Source organism: Somniosus microcephalus, chromosome 12 (genome assembly GCF_052327205.1).
Source record: "Somniosus microcephalus isolate GS21.2 chromosome 12, FLI_Smic_1.0, whole genome shotgun sequence".
Lineage (NCBI taxonomy): Eukaryota > Metazoa > Chordata > Chondrichthyes > Squaliformes > Somniosidae > Somniosus > Somniosus microcephalus.
In genome coordinates, this window is record NC_140998.1 from 108,673,670 (window position 1) to 108,694,012 (window position 20,343).

At 46.2% G+C, this 20,343-nt stretch overlaps 1 protein-coding gene across 1 annotated transcript in view; it reads right to left on the reverse strand.

The window, feature by feature from the left end:
- Window positions 1-20,343, reverse strand: part of scfd1 (sec1 family domain containing 1) — a 198,310-nt gene that overhangs the window by 42,231 nt on the left and 135,736 nt on the right. Inside the window, exon 20 of the mRNA XM_086002316.1 lies at window positions 8,238-8,291. Coding sequence (XP_085858442.1) covers window positions 8,238-8,291 — 54 coding nt within the window. The remainder of the gene's footprint in view (window positions 1-8,237; window positions 8,292-20,343) is intronic.

Here is a 20,343-nt window from a genome sequence, read left to right on the forward strand (position 1 = left end):
AATAACATTAACATTAAACGTAAATAGCACCGTCCTGGGAGAAGCAAAGCCGCTGCGTCTGTGCGCGCCGCCATTCCATTTCCACCATTCCTCCTGTCCGACAATCTTCAGCCCAACGCCCGGGCCTGCTCACCAGCCGCCCCTCCCGGGGCTCCTTCCGTGACCTTCTGCACCTGGTCTTCCCTGATGGTCACCCCTCCAGGTACTAACCAGGCCTGGCTCTGCTTAGCTTCCAAGCCTTGCCAGTGACCCTGCTGGGGCCCAAGCACTGAGCCCTGTGGTACCCCACTAGTCACTGCCTGCCACCCCGAAAAAGACTCATTTATTCCTACTCAAGCAATGGTGAGAGGTTGGGTGGATAACTGGATCAAGGTGGAGCAGGTGAGGGCGGCTGATGGGAAGGGGAGGGACTGGAGTTAAGGGAGGGAAGGAGAGAGAAAGAAGGGAAAAAGGGAGAGAAGGAAGCGGAAGAAGGGAGGGAGGGACAGGGAAGGGATAGGGAAAAGGGGAGGGAGGTAGATAGGGAGGGATGAGGATGAGAAGGGGGGTGCAGAGGCGAGAGGGGTGGAGAGTGATGTGCCTCAATAAATCCGAGACTCGATGTTAGCGAAACAAAACAAGGCTTTTATTGACTTAGAAGGTAACACACAGAGGAGAATGTATCTTCCATCCAGAGGTCTGCCGTACTGGATGTGCTGCAGGCTGGGCCAGCTTACATAGGAGCCAGGTATGGGCGGAGCCCTACACACAGTACAATACAATGGAAATGAAACTGAAACCAACCACAGTCACAGGCAGAGAAATACTGATGAGTGATGAATGGAATATTTCATCACATTCACCCCTTCTATAGATTTAGTCTGTTCGGGGGTTTGATAGTCCTCTGCGACCGACGTGGCTGTTGTGGTGCCGCGGGTGTCGGCTGGGTGTCCCCGGTGGCCTCCTGGGCCTCTGCCGGGGGTGCCACCAGGGTTGTTGAAGGGGTAGTTGGTGGGGGTACCGTTGGTCGATGTTCTTCCGGGGGTGATGAAAGAGTAGTGGGTGGGTAAGAGTTGCTGTGGTCGTTGTTGCTGCTGTTGTTGTCGTTACCGGCTGGGGCGACGTCTTTTATGGACACGGTGTCCTCCCTTCCGTCGGCGTGCCGGACATACGCGTATTGGGGGTTGGCGTGGAGTAGGTGCACTGACTCCACGAGAGGGTCCGTCTTGTGGCCCCTCACATGCCTTCGCACGAATACCGGACCTGGGGTGGAGAGCCATGATGGCATGGATACGCCTGAGGTGGATTTCCGGGGAAAGACAAACATTCGCTCGTGAGGCGTGGCATTAGTGGCAGTACACAATAGCGACCGTATCGAATGGAGCACATCTGGGAGGACTTCCTGCCAGCGGGAGATAGGGAGGCCTTTGGTCCTTAGAGCTAGAGTGACTGCTTTCCATATTGTCCCGTTCTCTCGCTCCACTTGACCGTTACCCCGGGGGTTGTAGCTGGTGGTACGGCTCGTGGCGATCCCCCTGGACCGCATGTACTGGCGTAGCTCTTCACTCATGAAGGATGCCCCCCTATCCGTATGGATGTAGCTCGGCATACCGAACAGGCAGAACAGGCTGTTGAGGCATTTAATGACCGTGGCGCTGGTCATGTCTGGGCAGGGGAAGGCGAATGGGAAACGAGAGTATTCGTCCACAATGTTCAGGAAGTAAACATTGCGGTCGACGGACGGGAGGGGGCCCTTGAAATCTAAGCTGAGCCGCTCAAAGGGCCGTGTAGCTTTGATTAAGTGGGCTCTATCTGGGCGGTAGAACCGAGGCTTGCACTCCGCGCAAGTGCGACAGTTCCTGGTCAGGGACCGAACTTCCTCAATCGAGTAGGGTAAGTTGCGGGACTTTATGAAGTGGAACAGCCGCGTGACCCCTGGGTGGCAGAGGTCATTGTGGAGGGTCTGTAGCCGATCCCCGGTGGCGCTGGCACACATCCCTCGTGAGAGGGCGTCGGGGGATTCGTTAAGGGCCCCTGGCCGGTAAATGATGTCATAATCGAAGGTGGAGAGCTCGATCCGCCACCTAAGAATCTTATCATTTTTAATCTTCCCCCTCTGTTTATTATTGAACATAAACGCTACCGACCGCTGGTCGGTAAGTAGGGTGAAGCGTTTGCCGGCTAGGTAGTGGCGCCAGTGGCGCACTGCCTCCACGATGGCTTGGGCCTCCTTTTCTACGGAGGAGTGTCTGATCTCGGGCTCTTGGAGGGTCCTCGAGAAGAAAGCTACGGGCCGCCCCGCCTGGTTGAGGGTGGCCGCCAAGGCAAAGTCAGACGCATCACTTGCCACTTGAAAGGGAGTGTTCTCGTCCACTGCCTGTAGCGTGGCCCGCTCAATATCTTGCTTAATGCTTTTGAAGGCGGCATTGGCCTCAGCAGAGAGCGGAAAAGAGGATGCTTTCAAGAGGGGGCGGGCTTTGTCGGAGTAGTTGGGGACCCATTGGGAATAATAAGAAAATAACCCCAGGCACCTTTTCAGGGCTTTGGGAGTGTTGGGCAGGGGCAGCTCCCGTAGGGGGCGCAATCGGTCGGGGTCTGGTCCGATTTCCCCATTCTCCACCACGCTGCCTAGTATGCAGAGGCGCGTGGTGTTGTAAACGCACTTGTCCTCGTTGTAGGTGAGGTTGAGTTTTTGTGCGGTTTTCAGGAACCTCTCGAGGTTCGAGTCGTGATCCTGCTGGTTGTGACCGCAGATGGTGACGTTGTCGAGGTAGGGGAAGGTTGCCTGCAAGTGGTGGTCATCGACCATGCAGTCCATCTCCCTCTGGAAGACCGAGACCCCATTCGTCGCCCCAAAGGGGACTCTGAGGAATTGGTAGAGGCGTCCGTTCGCCTCGAAGGCGGTGTACGGGCGGTCCTCTGGTCTGATAGGGAGCTGGTGGTACGCTGACTTGAGGTCGATGGTGGAGAACACCCGGTATTGGGCGATTTGGTTCACCATTTCTGATATGCGGGGTAGCGGGTAGGCGTCTAGTAGGGTGTAACTGTTGATCGTTTGGCTATAGTCGATCACCATCCGTTTCTTCTCGCTACCCCTTACCACCACCACTTGGGCGCGCCACGGGCTATTGCTGCGTTCAATAATGCGCTCTTTCAGGAGCCTGTCTACCTCGGTCGCGATAAACCGCCTGTCCTCCCAGCTGTACCTCCTGCTTTTGGTCGCTATTGGCCGGCAGTTAGGGGTAAGGTTCGCGAATAGCGAAGGCGGCTTTACCTTCAGGGTAGCCAGACCGCACACTGTGAGGGGCGGCTGGGACCCACCGTAATTGAGTGTGATGCTTTGGTGGTAGCACTGGAAATCCAGGCCCAAGATCACGCTCGCACATAGATCCTTCATGATTAATACTTTAAAATTATCGCATACAGTTCCGTTAACGGACAATTGTACCGTGCAGTAACCCATAATGGTCGATGTCTGGGTTTTATCAGCCATAGAGATGGTACCCCGAGTAGGGACCACCTTTAGGGAGAGTTGTTGTACCAGTTCAGGGTGGATAAAACTCTCCATGCTTCCACTGTCAATTAAACATTTAACCCTGCACCCGTTTACCTCGATGTCCACCATTGATTTGGATAGCGGGTGCGGCCTGGTCTGGTCCACTGTGACCGATGCCACTGTAGGGCCCTGATTGAGACAAGATGGCGTCCACGCTGTCTGCTCACAAGATGGCGGACCCCACGAGGTCGGGCAAGATGGCGTCCAAGATGGCCGCTCCCACGCGGCGGTGGCGGGTTTTCCGGCGGGGTTCCCTCTGCACACCTTCCCGAAGTGCCCCTTCTTACCGCACTTAAAGCAGGTGGTGCCTTTCGCAGGGCACAGGTTTCTGGTATGCTTCGGCTGCCCGCAGAAGTAGCAGTTGGGTCCCCAACGCGTCGCGGCTGTTGTAGGGCTTCTGGGGGGAGAGCGGGGCCCCGACGGTGTCGGGCTGCCGGGCGGGGAAGATGCCTTCCAAGATGGCGGCGCCCTTGGTGCACACGTGGCGGCGTGGGCTGAAGAGTAGGCGTCCGAGTTTCTCTGGGCCACATCCAGGGATCATGCTGTGTCCGCAGCCTGTTTCAGGTCCAATCCCGTTTTTTCCAGCAGTCTCTGCCAGATGTAAGTGGAGCTGAGGCCTGTGATAAAGGCATCGCGAACAAGCTCGTCAGTGTACACTGCGGCTTTTACATCTTGGCACTTGCAGTCTTTGCCAAGCGTTTTCAGGGTGCCTAGGAACTCCTCCACCGATTCCCCAGGTCGCTGTGCGCGAGTAGCGAGCAGATGCCTAGCATACACCTCATTCGTAGGCTGCTGGTAATGCGCCTTTAAGATGTCGCAGGCGGCCGGGTACGTGTCGGCGTCTTGGATGAGGGGGTAAACCCGGTGGCTTACCCAATTCCGCAGAATTCCGAGTTTCATACTCACAGCGTCCGTAGCGTCTTTGACGGCTGCGGAATTGTCTAGGAAGAATTCCATACACATAAACCAGTGTCCGAAGCGTGCCGATGCGTCCGAAGCATGCTGGTCCAAATCCAAACGTTCGGGTTTCAAGAGTTGATCCATTGTGTTGAAAATTAAGTCAATAAAATTGATGTGCCTCAATAAATCCGAGGCTCGATGTTAGCGAAACAAAACAAGGCTTTTATTGACTTAGAAGGTAACACAGAGGAGAATGTATCTTCCATCCAGAGGTCTGCCGTACTGGATGTGCTGCAGGCTGGGCCAGCTTACATAGGAGGCAGGTATGGGCGGAGCCCTACACACAGTACAATACAATGGAAATGAAACTGAAACCAACCACAGTCACAGGCAGAGAAATACTGATGAGTGATGAATGGAATATTTCATCACAGAGAGCAGCAAGAAGAGAGGGCTGAGAGGAGGGGGATGGGTAGGGAAGGGAGCAAGAGGAGAAGCAGTGCCTGAGGAGGAGGGGAAATGGGAGAAAGACAGAAGAGTAATGAATGGAGAGAAGAGTGGGAGGAGGTAGGGGAGTAAAGTACAGTGGGGGAGCAGGATACAATCTCTGCAGCACGTTGGGGGGGGGGGGAAAAAGAGCGAAGGGGGCAACAGCAAGACACCCAAGTGGCGGGATGGCCGGTGCATCTCATTGGGGCCGCCACCCTGGAGCATCTCTGCAGGTGAGGTTGGGAACTCAGGTTCACTGTTTGCTGCAGACATTATGCAGTTCTTTTGCGTATAACAAGAAATTGTTGTAAATTGCTGGTCAGGAGGCGGAGATACCTGCAGACTCAATTCACCAATACACAGTAGGAGGTATTGCTTTGACAGCTAATATTACGTGGCATTTAACATAGAAAATACCCATAACAGTAATTTGATGACACACCTACCTATTTTACTATATAACTGACGTGCAAGATAGGTCAGTATGTAGATAATCTGAAATGTGTTTTCTTCTTCAAATGATACACCGGATGTATTCTCAAATTAAAAATAAGACTAACCGACTGGGCAAATTAAAACTCACATGCCTGGTGTGGATCTCTTGTTACAAAAGTCCAGACAGTTTTATCTTACACTCCTCGGGCTTTTAGGCTCACTTTAATGCCAAGACAGTGTGGGGCCTAAATTCGGTTGATTTGCGCCTCCCGTTAGCACCCTAAGAGGGCGCAAATCAACTAGCGCCTGGGCATGGTGCCGCTGGCACCTCCCATGAGGACGTCATCGCCGTGCGCAGCGCAGCGCCCCAGCGGAAATATTGGGTGGCGCCCCCCCGACTTACCGCCGGACACTATGTCCGCCGGGGTCGGGGGGCCTACCTGCGGCCGGGGCGGTGCTCGTTAAAGGGGAGGTGGCGGGTGTTCATTTTTGTTGCTGGCCGCCTGCCAGCACCTGCCCCCGGCAGCCATGAAACCCCCCAGCGGGGTGCCGGCTGCTCTCCATGAGCCCGGCGCATCTCAAGTGCTGAGCTTGTTGGCCGGCACTCCCGATCCCTGATGGCCCAGCTGGGCGCTGGGACGCGCTGCGCCAGGCCCCTTCCCTTTAATAAGGGGAGGAAGGCCTGCAATACCGCGGTGCGACGGGAACCGGAGAGTCCCGCATCTCACCGGCAGAGATGACAGATGGCTGCTTCATTCTCCGATGCAACAGCCATCTGCTTTCTGCTCACAAAAGAAGTTTGATGAGTCTTGAACAAAAGAACTCATCAAACTACAGAGAATGTCAGTGTTTGACAGCTTCACAGTGCTGTTAAACGATGACAATTCATCTGTCAAAATTTTTTAACAGATCAAACGTCATACGCTGAAGTTCTCTGTAACCAGCTTCCCCTTAATTAGCCTGATAAGCCTGCTGGGCAGGCTTAACAAGGTCAATCAAGGGAAAATAGCGTGGGTTGGCCACAAGTCGATGGAGGCGGGACAAGCAGCAGTCCTGCCTCCAACGCGCCTCCATTGGCAAAATCACCCCCTGAATTTCACAAATCATAAACATGAGTGTCCATTCATGCCCAGTACTGTATACATAAAGTCTTATTGCAAACAGTTGTTCAGTTGGAAGTAATTGGTACATTAGCACATTTCTGTTAAGGGTTAAATATTCTAATCTTCTATTTACGCATATGAGTAACTTGTACTGATGAGTAGCAATTCACCAGATTTTTTTACTTATTTCATCTGCAATCTTCCAAATTACAATACTAAATAATGCAATGCAAATGAAAAAGTACATGTGGAACTGGGTAGCGCAGTCCTCAGCCTCTCCATAATATTTAACACAGTTGACCATGCTATCCTGTTATTTTGCCTCTCCTCCACCATCCAGCTCCATGGGATTCCCCTTTGTGTGGTTCTACTCCTATTTATCCAAACCCAGACAATGCATCTCCAGCAATGGCGTCTCTTCCCACCACAAATAAACATAGAAGATAGGAGCAGGAGTAGGCCATTCGGCCCCTCGAGCCCGCTCCGCCATTTAATGAGATCATGGCTGATCATCCAAATTCAGTACCCTGTCCCTGCTTTCTCCCCATATCCCTTGATCCCTTTAGCCTCAAGAAATATATCCAACTCCTTCTTGAATATATTTCATGAATTGGCCTCAACTGCCTTGTGTGGCAGAGAATTCCACAGGTTCACCACTCTCTGGGTGAAGAAGTTACTCCTCATCTCAGTCCTAAATGGCTTACCCCTTATCCTTAGACTGTGACCCCTGGTTCTGGACTCACCCGCCATTGGGAACATTCTTCCTGCATCTAGTAGGATGCAGGATGAGCATCACCACCTCCAGAGTCCCCCAAGCATCAAACTTTGGCCTCCTCCCTTTTTCTCATCTACGTTCTGCCCTCAATAACACCATCTATAGGCACAGGGTCAGCTTCTGCCACTGACTGCATATCCCTCCCAGCCACTCGCTCAGGTTGAACAATATGCATATGGTAGAATAACAACAGAAAATGCTGGAAAAACTCAGCAGGCCAGGCAGCATCCATGGAGAGAGAAACAGAGTTAACGTTTCAGGTTACATTTTATCTTTCCTGCCTCTTACAGAAGTACAGGATGTTCTTTCTACTCCTTCCTCCCCTCCTAACCCCCGCCATCTCTGCACCTGCTTAATATCTGTTACATCTCTAGCTTTTCCCAGTTCTGATGAAGGGTCCCAGACCTGAAACGTTAACTCTGTTTCTCTCTCCACGGATGCTGCCTGGCCTGCTGAGTTTTTCCAGCATTTTCTGTTGTTATTTCAGATTTCCAGCATCCGCAGTATTGTGCAATTATATGCATATGGTAGATATTGTTTACTGCAGAAATGTCATAACACAAGTAACTTTTGCACCATTAACTATCAATTCCACCTATGTACTTCAGTGCAACACTCAAATCCGACAACACACCCCTTGATTGTATGGAACATCAAACAGTGAAGGCTGTTCCACACAAAAAGGTAGTGGAAATCTGGAAAACTCTGCCCCAAAAGGATGTGGATGCTGGGTCAATCAAAATTTACAAAACTGAGATTGATAGATTTTTGTTAGGTAAAGGGCACCAAGGGATATGGAGCAAAGATGGGTAAATGAAGTTGAGGTACAGATTAGGCATGATGTGGTGGAATGGTGGAACAAGCTCTAGGAGCTAAATGGCCTACTCCTGTTCCTATATGTCTATGTTCCTGAGTGAAGTATAGATATTGGGGTAATTTTATACAGTAATTTAATCTTGTATTTCTGATCTTACAAGTTTCATACTAGGAATCTACTCACGGGATTAGATTTCATCTCTATTAGGTTATCCAAGACACGAGTCACTGGTAGATTCTGGAAAGGAGATAATCAGAAATTCATCAGTTATTGGCTATGAAGAATGGCAAAATATTCATTAAGGTTCTAGTATTTTTATTAAACTCCTTTCATTATTATTTATTAACACTGGTATTTATATCATATGAACCACAGTATTTTGACATTAAAAAGTTTAAGACCAACATGGTAACCAACAAAGATCATGACATCATGTTAATTGTTCAGTGTAGATGTCATCCCACATCAACGGTAGAGTGGCTGCTGACATCTACCATAATTCCCACTGCCAATTTCTCTCCCAGAAAAAGGAACTAAAGCAAGATAAAAATCACCTGTCATGAATTTAACTGCACAATATGAATAGGGCAAGCGATGTGCTATTCTTTAAATCCAGTCAGAAAACGGATTGTTCACTATTTCCTGGATTTTTCATGCAAAATTGTAATATTTAGGCACCAAATCTCACCACACATGTTAAGTATAGAAATCCATAGGATTTGTCAGACTTAAATCAAGATCATTTGACCCATTATAAAAACAGCAGCACAACCGATCAGCATTAACTGATATTATAAATAATATTGCTATCCCATATATACCTCTACAATATACTAAAAATCTTACATCTGTGCATACTTCCTATTGTCCAACTTTTAAGAATTTATCATCATGTATAAAGTTGGTATGTCCACATTTATAATGGAACTGCCTATGTAATTTTTCACAGTAACTGCACCTTCCCATCAGTGGTGGTTCTGTAGCACCTTAGTTTTGCATCTCCTAGTTCCTCAACCTGCATTGCAAAGAAACTCCTATGCTCCAAACAACTCTACTTCTCTGCTTCCCAAATTGCCGTAAGTTTTGCTATCCAAGTATAAATTATTATATCAATTTAAAATATTATATAAAAATAATGGACAGAATGTACAACTTTAAAATAAGGACTGAATTGTCTCTCCATGCCCTGGTCCAGTTATCCCCCAACCTCTAACCCCGCTTCACCAGAAGACTACCCATGGTCTTGACTCCCTTAATGCAACACCAGGGGAGATTGACTAATTATTTAAAAAAATAGGTGGTGGGAGTCATTACAATAAAAACATCCAAACATTCAGATAACAAGCTACCTGAGCTCTTCTCTCATGACATATGACACTATCTGAACACTAAGATGAGATTACTTCCTTACGGTGCATGAACATTTATCTAATAATGATCATAACATGATCGATTTCAATACTGTGTTTGAAAGGGAGAAACGCAAACAGCTACTAAGATTCTAGATTTAGGCAAGATTGACTTCAATGTGATGAGACAGAGACAGTGCACAGTAAACTGGGCAAATTTGTTAATGGGTAAAACAACAGAAGATCAGTGGGAGATGTTCAAAAAAGAATTTAATGTGATACAGAACCACTTTATACCCTGAGGGGCAAGAGCTCTACTTGCCAAAAAAAACCAGCCATGGACGACTAAAGAGGTGAGGGACAGCACAAAACAAGGAAAAAGCATATAAAAATACAAAAAATAGCATAGATCCTGGCGAATGGGAAAGATACAAAGCTACAAAGAACTGCAAAGGGTCACAAAACAGATAGCAAGAGCTAGAAAAAGGGAGTATGAAAAGAAACTTGCGAGGGATATCAAAATCAACATAGTTTTTTTGTTTACAATTATATTAGGAAAAAGAATGTTGGCCCCTTGAAAACTGATAATGATATTGTCAATGATAATAAGGAAATGGCGGATGTTGTGTCTGTGTGTTGATAGAGACACTGAAGACAGGAGTTGGTTCATAGGTGTTTACTAAGCAAAGTCTGGAGGGGAACTAACGGATATAACACAATATACAGGCTTATATAGCCCGAGTGGCCATTACCGGCATTACAGCACACATGGGGCTCTTAAAGGCACATACACTACAATTCCTCCCCTTTTAGCCAACCAGTACATAATATTTTAAGTAATTATTAATTACATGTTATAAGAAAAATAATATACACATTGCTGCAGTTAATTAATTATAAGTCAGTCTCTCTGGAGACTTCCTGACTCGGTCCGGATAACGCCTCAGTGGTGTAGTAGTTTCTGGTGGAGTAGTAGGTTCTTTTGGCAAGGCTGATTCGGCTTGAATGCCAGTGTCGGGTTCATTGGGTTCCAGTATCACCGGATCGGAGGTAGATATGGGTATCTCTACTTCATCGTTAGACGTATAGAGTTGTGGTGTAGGTTGTCCCTTTTCGGATGACTCTATGATTTGGTCAGCATGGCGCCTTATTATGCTTTCTCCGATGTCCACGGTATACATCAGCGGTCCTAGTCGTGTGCAGATAGTTCCAGGCTGCCATTTCTCGGTACGGTAGTCCCGGGCCAAAACTTGTTGACCTATTTGGAAGGTTCTAGTTGGCCTTTCATTCATGCCTTGAAATTGCCGGTTCTCCACGTCCCTTCTGATGTTGGGCTTGATCAAATCCAGCCGGCATCTTAGGCTTCTATTGAAGAACATCATGGCGGGAGTTTGGTTGGTAACCATATGTGTTGCATTCCTGTATGCGAACAAGAAGTTATCCACCTTGTGCTGGAGTTTTATGTCTTCATTACCCATGGCCTTTATGGCCTTCTTGAAGGTCTGGACAAACCTTTCAGCCAATCCATTGGTGGCGGGATGGTATAGGGCGGACGTGTAGTGCTTAACCCCATTGTTTTTTTTGTTTTTTTTTAAGAACTTCCTGAATTCTTCGGACACAAATTGCGGTCCATTATCAGAACAGATCTGTTCCGGCAGCCCATTCCTGGCAAATATGGTCCTTAATACTGTGATGGTTTTTTCCGTGGTGGTGGAGGACATCTTTATTACCTCCGGCCATTTGGAGTGTGCATCAACCGCGATTAAGAACATTGAGTCCATAAGTGGACCAGCAAAGTCGATGTGTACCCTTTGCCAGGGAGATGAGTGCCACTCCCATGGGTGTAGAAAGGCTTGGGGTGGAGCGTTTTGGACCTTCTGGCATCCTAGGCAGCTCTTGGTCATTTCTTCTATGTCTCCATCGATACCTGGCCACCATACAAACGCTCTGGCTAGGTTCTTCATTTTCACTCCACCCAGATGCCCCTCGTGAAGCTCCTTTAGCACTTTATCCTGGAGTTTGGGTGGAATCACCACTCTGGATCCACACATCAAGGTTCCTCGGCATACTGACAGCTGTTCTCTTCTTTGCGAGAATGCTGGCAACAGTGGTTCGCCATGTGCTGGCCATCCCTTCACCGTTAAGTCGTAGACTCGGAGAGTCGGGTCATTTCTCGTTTCCTTTTCAATGGCAGAATTTGTTACTGGTAGACATTCCACTATGGTTGAGTGGAACATCTCCACTGGGTCTACTGCAGGTGCCTCTTCTACCGTTGGCAACGGTAGGCGCGATAAACCGTCAGCATTCCCATGCTGTTTTGATCCTTTGTATTCTATGTTGTATTGGTGTGCCCCTAGAAAAAGGGACCACCTCTGTAGCCTTTGCGCTGTCATAATGGGAACACCCTTTTTAGGGTTGAATATGGAGATGAGGGGTTTATGGTCAGTCAACAAGGTAAATTTTTGTCCGTGTAGGTAATGGTTGAATTTCTTAACTCCCCATACCAGGCTGAGTGCTTCCCTGTCGATTTGGGCATAGTTACGCTCAGCTGAGTTCAATGAGCGTGACGCAAAAGCTATTGGCCGTTCCGAGCCATCAGGGAATTTATGCAATAATACTGCTCCTATGCCGTAAGGGGATGCATCGCACGCCAGTCTGATTGGCAGTGATGGGTTGTAATGAGCCAAAACTTCTTTGGATGTGATTAAGTCTTTGCATTTATGGAAGGCACGTTTACAGTCTTCGCTCCATTTCCAAATTACTCCTGTTTGTAGCAGTTCATTAAGAGGGTGTAGAAGAGTTGATAAGTTCGGTAAAAATTTATGATAGTAATTTATTAATCCCAGGAACGACCTTAATTGTGAAACATTTTCAGGTGCTGGGGCTTTTATGACCGCTTCAATTTTTTCAGGTGACTTATGCAACCCTTCCTTATTAATTACGTGGCCACAATATATTTGCTTTTGGAAAAATTCGCACTTGGGGCGATTTGCTCGTAGGCCCCGTTCTCTCAGTCTAGTGAGCACCTGCTCCAAATTGGCAAGGTGCTCGTTGTCGTTTTCTCCTGTTACAAGGATGTCGTCTAGGTAGCATTGAGTACCCGGAATCCCTTGGAGGACTTGCTCCATAGCTCTTTGCCAGATAGCTGGAGCGGATGCTACTCCGAAAACCAGATCGATTATACTGGTACAGACCTGTGTATTTATCGTGAGATATTTTTTTAGAGGCCTCTTCAACCTCCATCTGTAGATATGCCTGTGCCAAGTCAATTTTGGTGAAACGTTTCCCTCCAGATAGTGAGGCGAAAATATCTTCTATCCTCGGAAGAGGATACTGTACCGTGTGAAGGACCGGGTTTACCGTCACCTTGAAGTCTCCACAGATGCGAATTTTTCTCTGTTCTTCAGATTTATCATTATTCAATGCTTTCTTCATGACTGGAACGATGGGTGTTGCCCACTCGCTCCAATCTATTTTGGATAATACGCCTGCATTTTCCAAATTCTCCAGCTCTGCCTCGACTGCTGGACGAATTGCGTATGGCACCGGTCTTGCTTTAAAAAACTTGGGAATTGCTGCATCTTCCACTTTTATTGAGGCGGTGATGCCTTTCAAGGTTCCTAGTTTCTCTTGAAACACTTCTTTGGCGTTGGCCAAGATGTCTTTTAATCGTTCAGGTATGACGTCATCATCGTTTTTTTTCTTACTGGTCACCGTCAGTGCCTGAATGGAGTGCCAGTCTAAATGTATTTTCCTGATCCATTCACGTCCCAACAGCGGTGGGCCACCATCTTGTAGAATGTATAAATACAACTTTTGTATTTCCTTGCCGTTGTATACAACAGGCACCCTTATTTTTCCTTTGGGGTATACTTTCTGCCCCGTATATGTTTTTAAGATAATGGATGTGTCTTTTAAAGGTATATGCGGAAATAGCCTCTCGTAATCCCGTCGATTTATTACGGTCAGAGCTGATCCTGTATCTAGCTCCATTTTAACTGAGGACCCTGCTATCGTGAGGGTAACCCAAATGGTCTGGTAATCATCTTTGGCAAGTACATTATGTAATTTGAGACAGCTTAGTCTCTTGTTTTCGGGGTCGCTATCGCTCTTCTGGTCTTCGGAGCTACTGTCCGTCATCATTTGTACCTTCCTGTACTTTTCTTTATTGATTTTTTTTTTCCCGTCTGTGGATTTATTTTGTCCAGATCGGCATACCCGTGCAATGTGTCCAATCTTTCCGCATTGCCTGCATGCTTTGTCCTTGAACCAGCAGTCCCTCTGGTCATGGGTGGATCTGCCGCAGCGATAACATCTCTCGAAACCCTGTGTCATTTCATGGGTGCCGAAGTCCTGTGTCTTTTGTTGTATTTCTGCAGCTTCTCTTGCGGCTGCTTCGTATGATACAGCCATACTGAAAGCCTTGTCCAGTGTTAAATCTTTTTCAGAAAGCAGCCTTTTCTGTGTTCCTTCACTTAAGAGACCGCAGACGAATTTGTCTCGAAGATAATCTGCTAGTCCTGCCCCGAATTGGCAGTGTTTTGATAGCTTTCTTAATTTGGTGAGGTAATCAGCATTACTTTCATTCTTGTGTTGATTTCTCTTGAAGAATTTGAATCGTTCCGCTATCAGCAGCGGTGTTGGGTTTAAGTGCTCCTGTAGGGTATCAACAATTTCTTTAAAATCCTTGTCCTTTGGTTTGGCTGGAGTGATTGCATTTTGTAACAGCCCGTATGTCTTTGCGCCCATTAGATTCAGCAGTACTGAAGCTTTTTTTTCATCTTCTATTCCATTTGCAGTGCAATATACCTCCACTCTTTCCACATATGTGGTCCAATCCTCTATCTCGCTATCAAAAGCATCAATATTGCCAGACTTAGGCATCTTAGAAAAGATATGGTGCTTCCCGCGCTTTTCTTTCTTTTCTGCAGAAAAGATATGGCGCTTCCCGCGCTTTCCCGCCGCTGCTGCCGCCGATGACAATGCTGTTTCCCGCAGTTTCTGTTCTTTTTTTATTTCTTTATTTACAGTTGGAGACTCGTTCCCGCCGGACTTTCTCTCTAGGTCTGAACGCCGACCTTTTTGCAGCGCCGGCCGTCTCCCGACTGCTCCCTCCCCGTCTGTTACTGCTTGCCTCCGCTTTCGCTGCTTGGCCCAGCTGTAAAACCAGCCGCTGGAGCCCCAGCCTGACGCCCAGGAAGGATTAGTGCAGTACCTGCCACCAGCTTGGCCAGCTGGTGAAACCACAGCTTTTTTCACTTTCTTGATTCTTCTGGACGCCAGAGGAATCGATGTCCTTGAGGTGCTGCCGAATTGCAGGTAAGTCCGTTTCCACTTCGTCGCCACTGTTGTGTCTGTGTGTTGATAGAGACACTGAAGACAGGAGTTGGTTCATAGGCGTTTACTAAGCAAAGTCTGGAGGGGAACTAACGGATATAACACAATATACAGGCTTATATAGCCCGAGTGGCCATTACCGGCATTACAGCACACATGGGGCTCTTAAAGGCACATACACTACAACGGACATGTTGAATAATTACTTTGCGTCAGTATTTACAGTAGAGGAAGAGGATGCTGAAAATCCCAAGGAAACCAATATTAAATCAGGGACAGGGACTCAACAAAATTAGCGTAAGCAAAATAACAGTAATGAAGAAAATAATGGCCCTAAAGAGTGACAAATCCCCAGGGCCAGATGGTTTCCATCCCAGGATTTTAAAGGAAGTAGGTGAGCACATTGCAGATGCCCTAACTATGAGCTTCCAAAGTTCTCTCGATTCAGGAACCGTTCCTATAGATTGGAAAATTGCACCGGTCACTCCGCTATTTAAGAATGGTAAGAGGGGGAAACCTGGGAATTATAGACCAGTTAGCCCAACATCTGTTGTCAGCAAATTACTGGAGTCTATAATTAAGGATAGGGTGACTGAACACCTTAAAAATTTTCAGCTGATCAGAGGGAGCCAGCATGGATTTGTGAAAGGTAGATCATGCCTGACGAACCTGATTGAATTTTTTGAAGCCGTGACTTAAAGTAGTGGACAGGGGAATGTCTATGGATGTTATGTATATGGACTTCCAGAAGGCATTTGATAAAGTCCCACATAAGAGACTGTTAACTAAGGTTGAAGCCCATGGAATTGAAGGCAAATTATTGACCTGGCTGAGTGGCAGGAGACAGAGTGTAGGGATAATGGGCAGATACTCTGGTAGGATGTAACAAGTGGCATCCAGCAGAGATCTGCATTGGGGCCTCAACTATTCACTATTTATTCTTGACTTAGATGATGGGATAGAAAGCTACATATCCAAATTTGCTGTTGACAAAGACAGGCGGCATTGTAGGCAGTATAGATGAAAACCTAAAATTAGAAAGAGATATTGGCCCAGAAATTTGGGTCGGAGGCTTCCCGCGGATGCAAGCCTCCGACCTGCACTTACCTAGCGCGCCGGCCGTTGTACTGTGGGTCCGCGTGGGATTCCGATCCTGGGCCTGCTCCAACTGCCGGCGCGCAATGCTTGCGTATCCCAGGGGCGCAGTTAGTTCGAAGCGTCCCCTGGGATCACGTGGGCCATGGAGAGCCAATGGTAGCAGGGAATCTGTATTCATAGATTTGGCAGGAAGGCCCGTCAAATCTATGACTACAATTCAGTCCCAAAACTTAACTAAAACTTCAAATAATTTTTTTTTTTTTTAAATCACATTTTTAAAATAACTATAAATTACATAAAATAACTATTTTAAACAATAATTAAAAATTTTGAAAATTACCCTCCCGGAGAAACTTGCAAAAAAAACGGAAGTTCCAGGCATACGCGCTGCCTGTCCGGCGCACACGTTCGACCTGTGAACCCCTTCCTTTAAGGGAACGGAAGTTCCGCTTGCCCGCGCATGCACGAAACCGGCACTTTCATTGGGCCTACGCGTGAGTACTCAGCGCGTACTCACCTGTGGGAACCCGAAGTTCTGGCCCATTGATAGATTAAGTGAATGGGCAAAACTGTGGCAAATGGATTTCAAATGTAGGCAAATGTGAGGTCATCCACTTTGGACCTAAAAAGGATAGAACAGGGTGCTTTCTAAATGATGAAAAGATAAAAACAGTGGAGGTCCAAAGAGACTTTGGGGGGGGGGGGGGGGGGGGGGGGAGAGGGGTCATGAACAGGTACAGAAAATAATCAAAAAGGCTAATGGAATGCTGGCCTTTATATCTAGAGGATTAGAACACAAGGGGGTAGGAGTTCTGCTGTAGCTATACAAAGCCCTGGTTAGACCACACCTGGAGTACTGTGAGCAGTTCTGGGCACCACACCTTAGGCAGGATATACTGGCCTTGGAGGGAGTGCAGCGTAGGTTTTGCAGGATGATACCTGGACTCCAGGGGTTAAGTTACGAAGAGACATTACACAAATTAGGGTTGTATTCCCTGTAATTTAGAATGTTAAGGGGTGATTTGATCACAGTTTTCAAGATATTAAGGGGAACTGATAGGGTAGATAGAGATAAACTATTTCTGCCAGTTGGGGAGTCTAGGACTGGGGGGCAAAGTCTAAAAATTAGATCCAGACCTTTCAGGAAGTGAAATTAGGAAACACTTCTACACACAAAGGGTGGTAGAAGTTTGGAACTCATTCTGCAAATGGCAATTGATGCTAGATCAATTGTTAATTTTAAATCTGAGACTGATAAGATTTTTTTTAACCAAAGGTATTAAGGGATATGGGGCAAAGGCAGGTATATGGAGTTAGATCAGCCATAATCTCATTGAATGGTGGAACAGGCTCGAGTCGAGGGGCTAAATGGCCTACCTACTCCTGTTCCTTATGTTCACTGCAGACTGTAGCATCTGGCCCAGCTGGCTATGTGGCACTGACAAGGGCATTGGTTCAGAAGCTGGAGTGGGTGGCGGGGGCGCAGGCAGGCTGTCATCTTGAGAGAGGACAGCACGAGCCTCTCCAGGGAGCCAATGCCACTCTCCTGGACACAGGACTCCTACAACACTGCGTGAGAACAGAGTGCAGGAGTGATGTGACGCTGGAAAACTCCGTCAATGCTGCCCCCGCTATTTTAGTTCAGAAAAAAATCCTTAATATGTGCCATTACCTCCCCCTATTTCTGTTCATCTCAAGTCCTCCTAGAACTTGCACTGCACTTAGCATTTCAGTGGCATGGCTAGCATAAAGTGGTTATGGATATGGATAGAATTTCTTCCCTCCTTCAAAAAGACCAGTTAATATGAACAAACATATCAGACGGATGGATAAGGAACATTCAACTGCATCTTGAACTCTCCTACAGTTTTGGATTTCACTACCTTACCTGGTAGATTATTTCAAACACTTAACACTTTTTAGCAAATTAACTTTTTCTATGATCGGTTTAAAATTTACTTCTCACTAATTTAAATGTGTGTCCTACTGGCCTAACTGATCACAAAGTAATATTCCAGATTCACTATTATCTATATAATTTAATACTTTATATACCTCATTGAGGTCACCCCTTAACCTACTCGCTAGACTGTAGACATTGAGTTTCTCTCATCTTTCTACATAGTTTACATTTGCAATCAGAAACAACAACTTGCATTTATATAGGAGCAAAGGGATTTAGGTTTCCATGTACACAAATCACTAAAAGCTAGTGCAAAGGGACAAAAGTAATCAAAACAGCTAATGGATGCTAGCCTTTATCTCAAGAGGTTTGGAAATCAAAAGTGAAAAAGTGATGCTTTAGTTGTTCAGAGCCTTGGCCAGACTCCATCTGGAATACTGCATTCCGTTTTGGGCACCAAACTTCAAAGATATATTGGCCTTGGAGGGGACACAGTGCAGATTCACCAGACTGATAACAGGGCTTTAAAGGTTAAATTATGAGGACAGGTTGCATAGGTTTCCATTTCCTTGAGTTTAAAAGGTTGAGGGATAATCTAATTTGGGAGTGAGATCAATAGCTTTTTGATAAGTAAGAGTATCAAGGGATAAGAATCAAAGGCAGGTAAATGGAGTTGAAGTGCACATCAGCCATGATTTAACTAAATGATGGAACAGGCTCAAGGGTCTAAATGGCCTATTCCTGTTTCTATGTTTACTTAAATATTACTTACCTACATATCTATTGCATTCTAAAATATTTATTTACTTTAAGAATGCTCAATAATATGCACATTAATTACTATTCTTTTCTGGTTTCCTTCAATACATTACACAGCATTAGAGTGTCACTTTTGAAAAAAAAAAACATATAAATGACTCTGACCTCAACATTTCTCCTCCCTCACACTACATAAAATAAAATAAACACTGGATAAGTTGCTCAGTTTAATATGGCTTTAATTCAAACAGATCTAAAAATACTAAAAGGCTCCTTTGAATGTCACCAAAAAAGATCCTATTTGCAAGCCAATTTGATGGAGTTAAAACACCAATAAAAGCAGACTGTCTTGAGCCTTCGGTGCTATAGATGCATGTGAGGTAGTACTACAGCAAATGTTCAAATGGTGCACTCAACCACAAAATTAACCTTCCTATTGCTGGCCACCAGTTAGTTACTGGATGATAATAGCATGCCTTTTCATAGCAACTTACATTTATAAAGCGCCTTTAACTTACTATACCTCCCAATGCGCGTCACAGGTGCGTTATCAAAAACAAAATTTGACACCAAGCCATATAAAGAGATGTTGGGGCAGATGACCAAGAGCTTGGTCAAAGAGGTAGGTTTTAAGGAGCGTCTTAAAGGAGGAAAGAGAAGTAGAGAGGCACAGAGGTTTAGGGAGGGAATTCCAGAGCTTAGGATGAAGGCAGCTGAAGGCACAGCCGCCAATGGTGGAGCAATTAAAATCAGAGATGTTAAAGAGGCCAGAATTGGCAGAGCGCAGAGATCTCGGGGATTGTAGGGCTGGAGGAGATTACAGAGTTAGGGAGGGGCGAGGCGATGGAAGGATTTGAAAACAAGGATGAGAATTTTAAAATCGAGGCGTTGCTCAATTGGGAGGCAATAGTGAGTACAGGGGAGATGGGTAAGCGGGACTTGGTGCGAGTTGGGTATGATCAGCGTACATGTGAAAACTCATGCTGTGTTGTCGGATGATGAGGCAGCATGTAGATGAGAAATAGGAAGGGGCCAAGGATAGATCCTTTGGGGACACTGGAGGTGACGGTGCGGGAGCGGGAAGAGAAGCCATTGCAGGTGATTCTATGGCTACGACTGGTTAGATAAGAATGGAACCAGGCGAGTGCAGTCCCAACCAGCTGGAAGACGGTGGAGAGGTATTGGAACAGAATTTTGTGCTCAACTGTGTCAACGGCTGCAGACAGGTCGAGAAGGGATAGTTTATCTTTGTTGCATTCAATTAGAAATCAATTTTTAAAACATACATAAATGGGCCACTTTAATGCTTGCAAACCATTTAAAAAGTTTATCATTGGCTGTTGATTCACAAATGGAAGCAGTCAAGTTAAGCATTTAGATTATTTTCAGATTACATTTATTTACCTGTGGTTTGGAATGGAGTTTTTTTTTATTTTATTTTTTATATAGACTGTACTGTCTGTCCCTTTTATATATTTCAGGCATCGGGCTTTGCAGTAAGATGTATGTATAAAAAGGGCAGCTGCTGTATGCATTGCTCACATGGATTCCCTTATATAACTTGATCATAAAGAGGTGCTGTAGTTAACTACAAAGATATCAGTGTTTAATGCCTCTTTGGTTTTATATTGGCAGTAGTTATTTCACTAAAACTTTCCACAGACTTAGCAGCACTGGCAAAAGACTACATATTTTAAGTCTAGCGAGACCATGTCTGCATTCAAAATGTTAACAGTACTTTTGGTAAACAACAGGTGCTTTTAATTGAAATCATATGATTCTATTTTTTGAGTAATTCATTAAATACTTGAACCCTCCTACAATATTCATTGCTAAAATCACT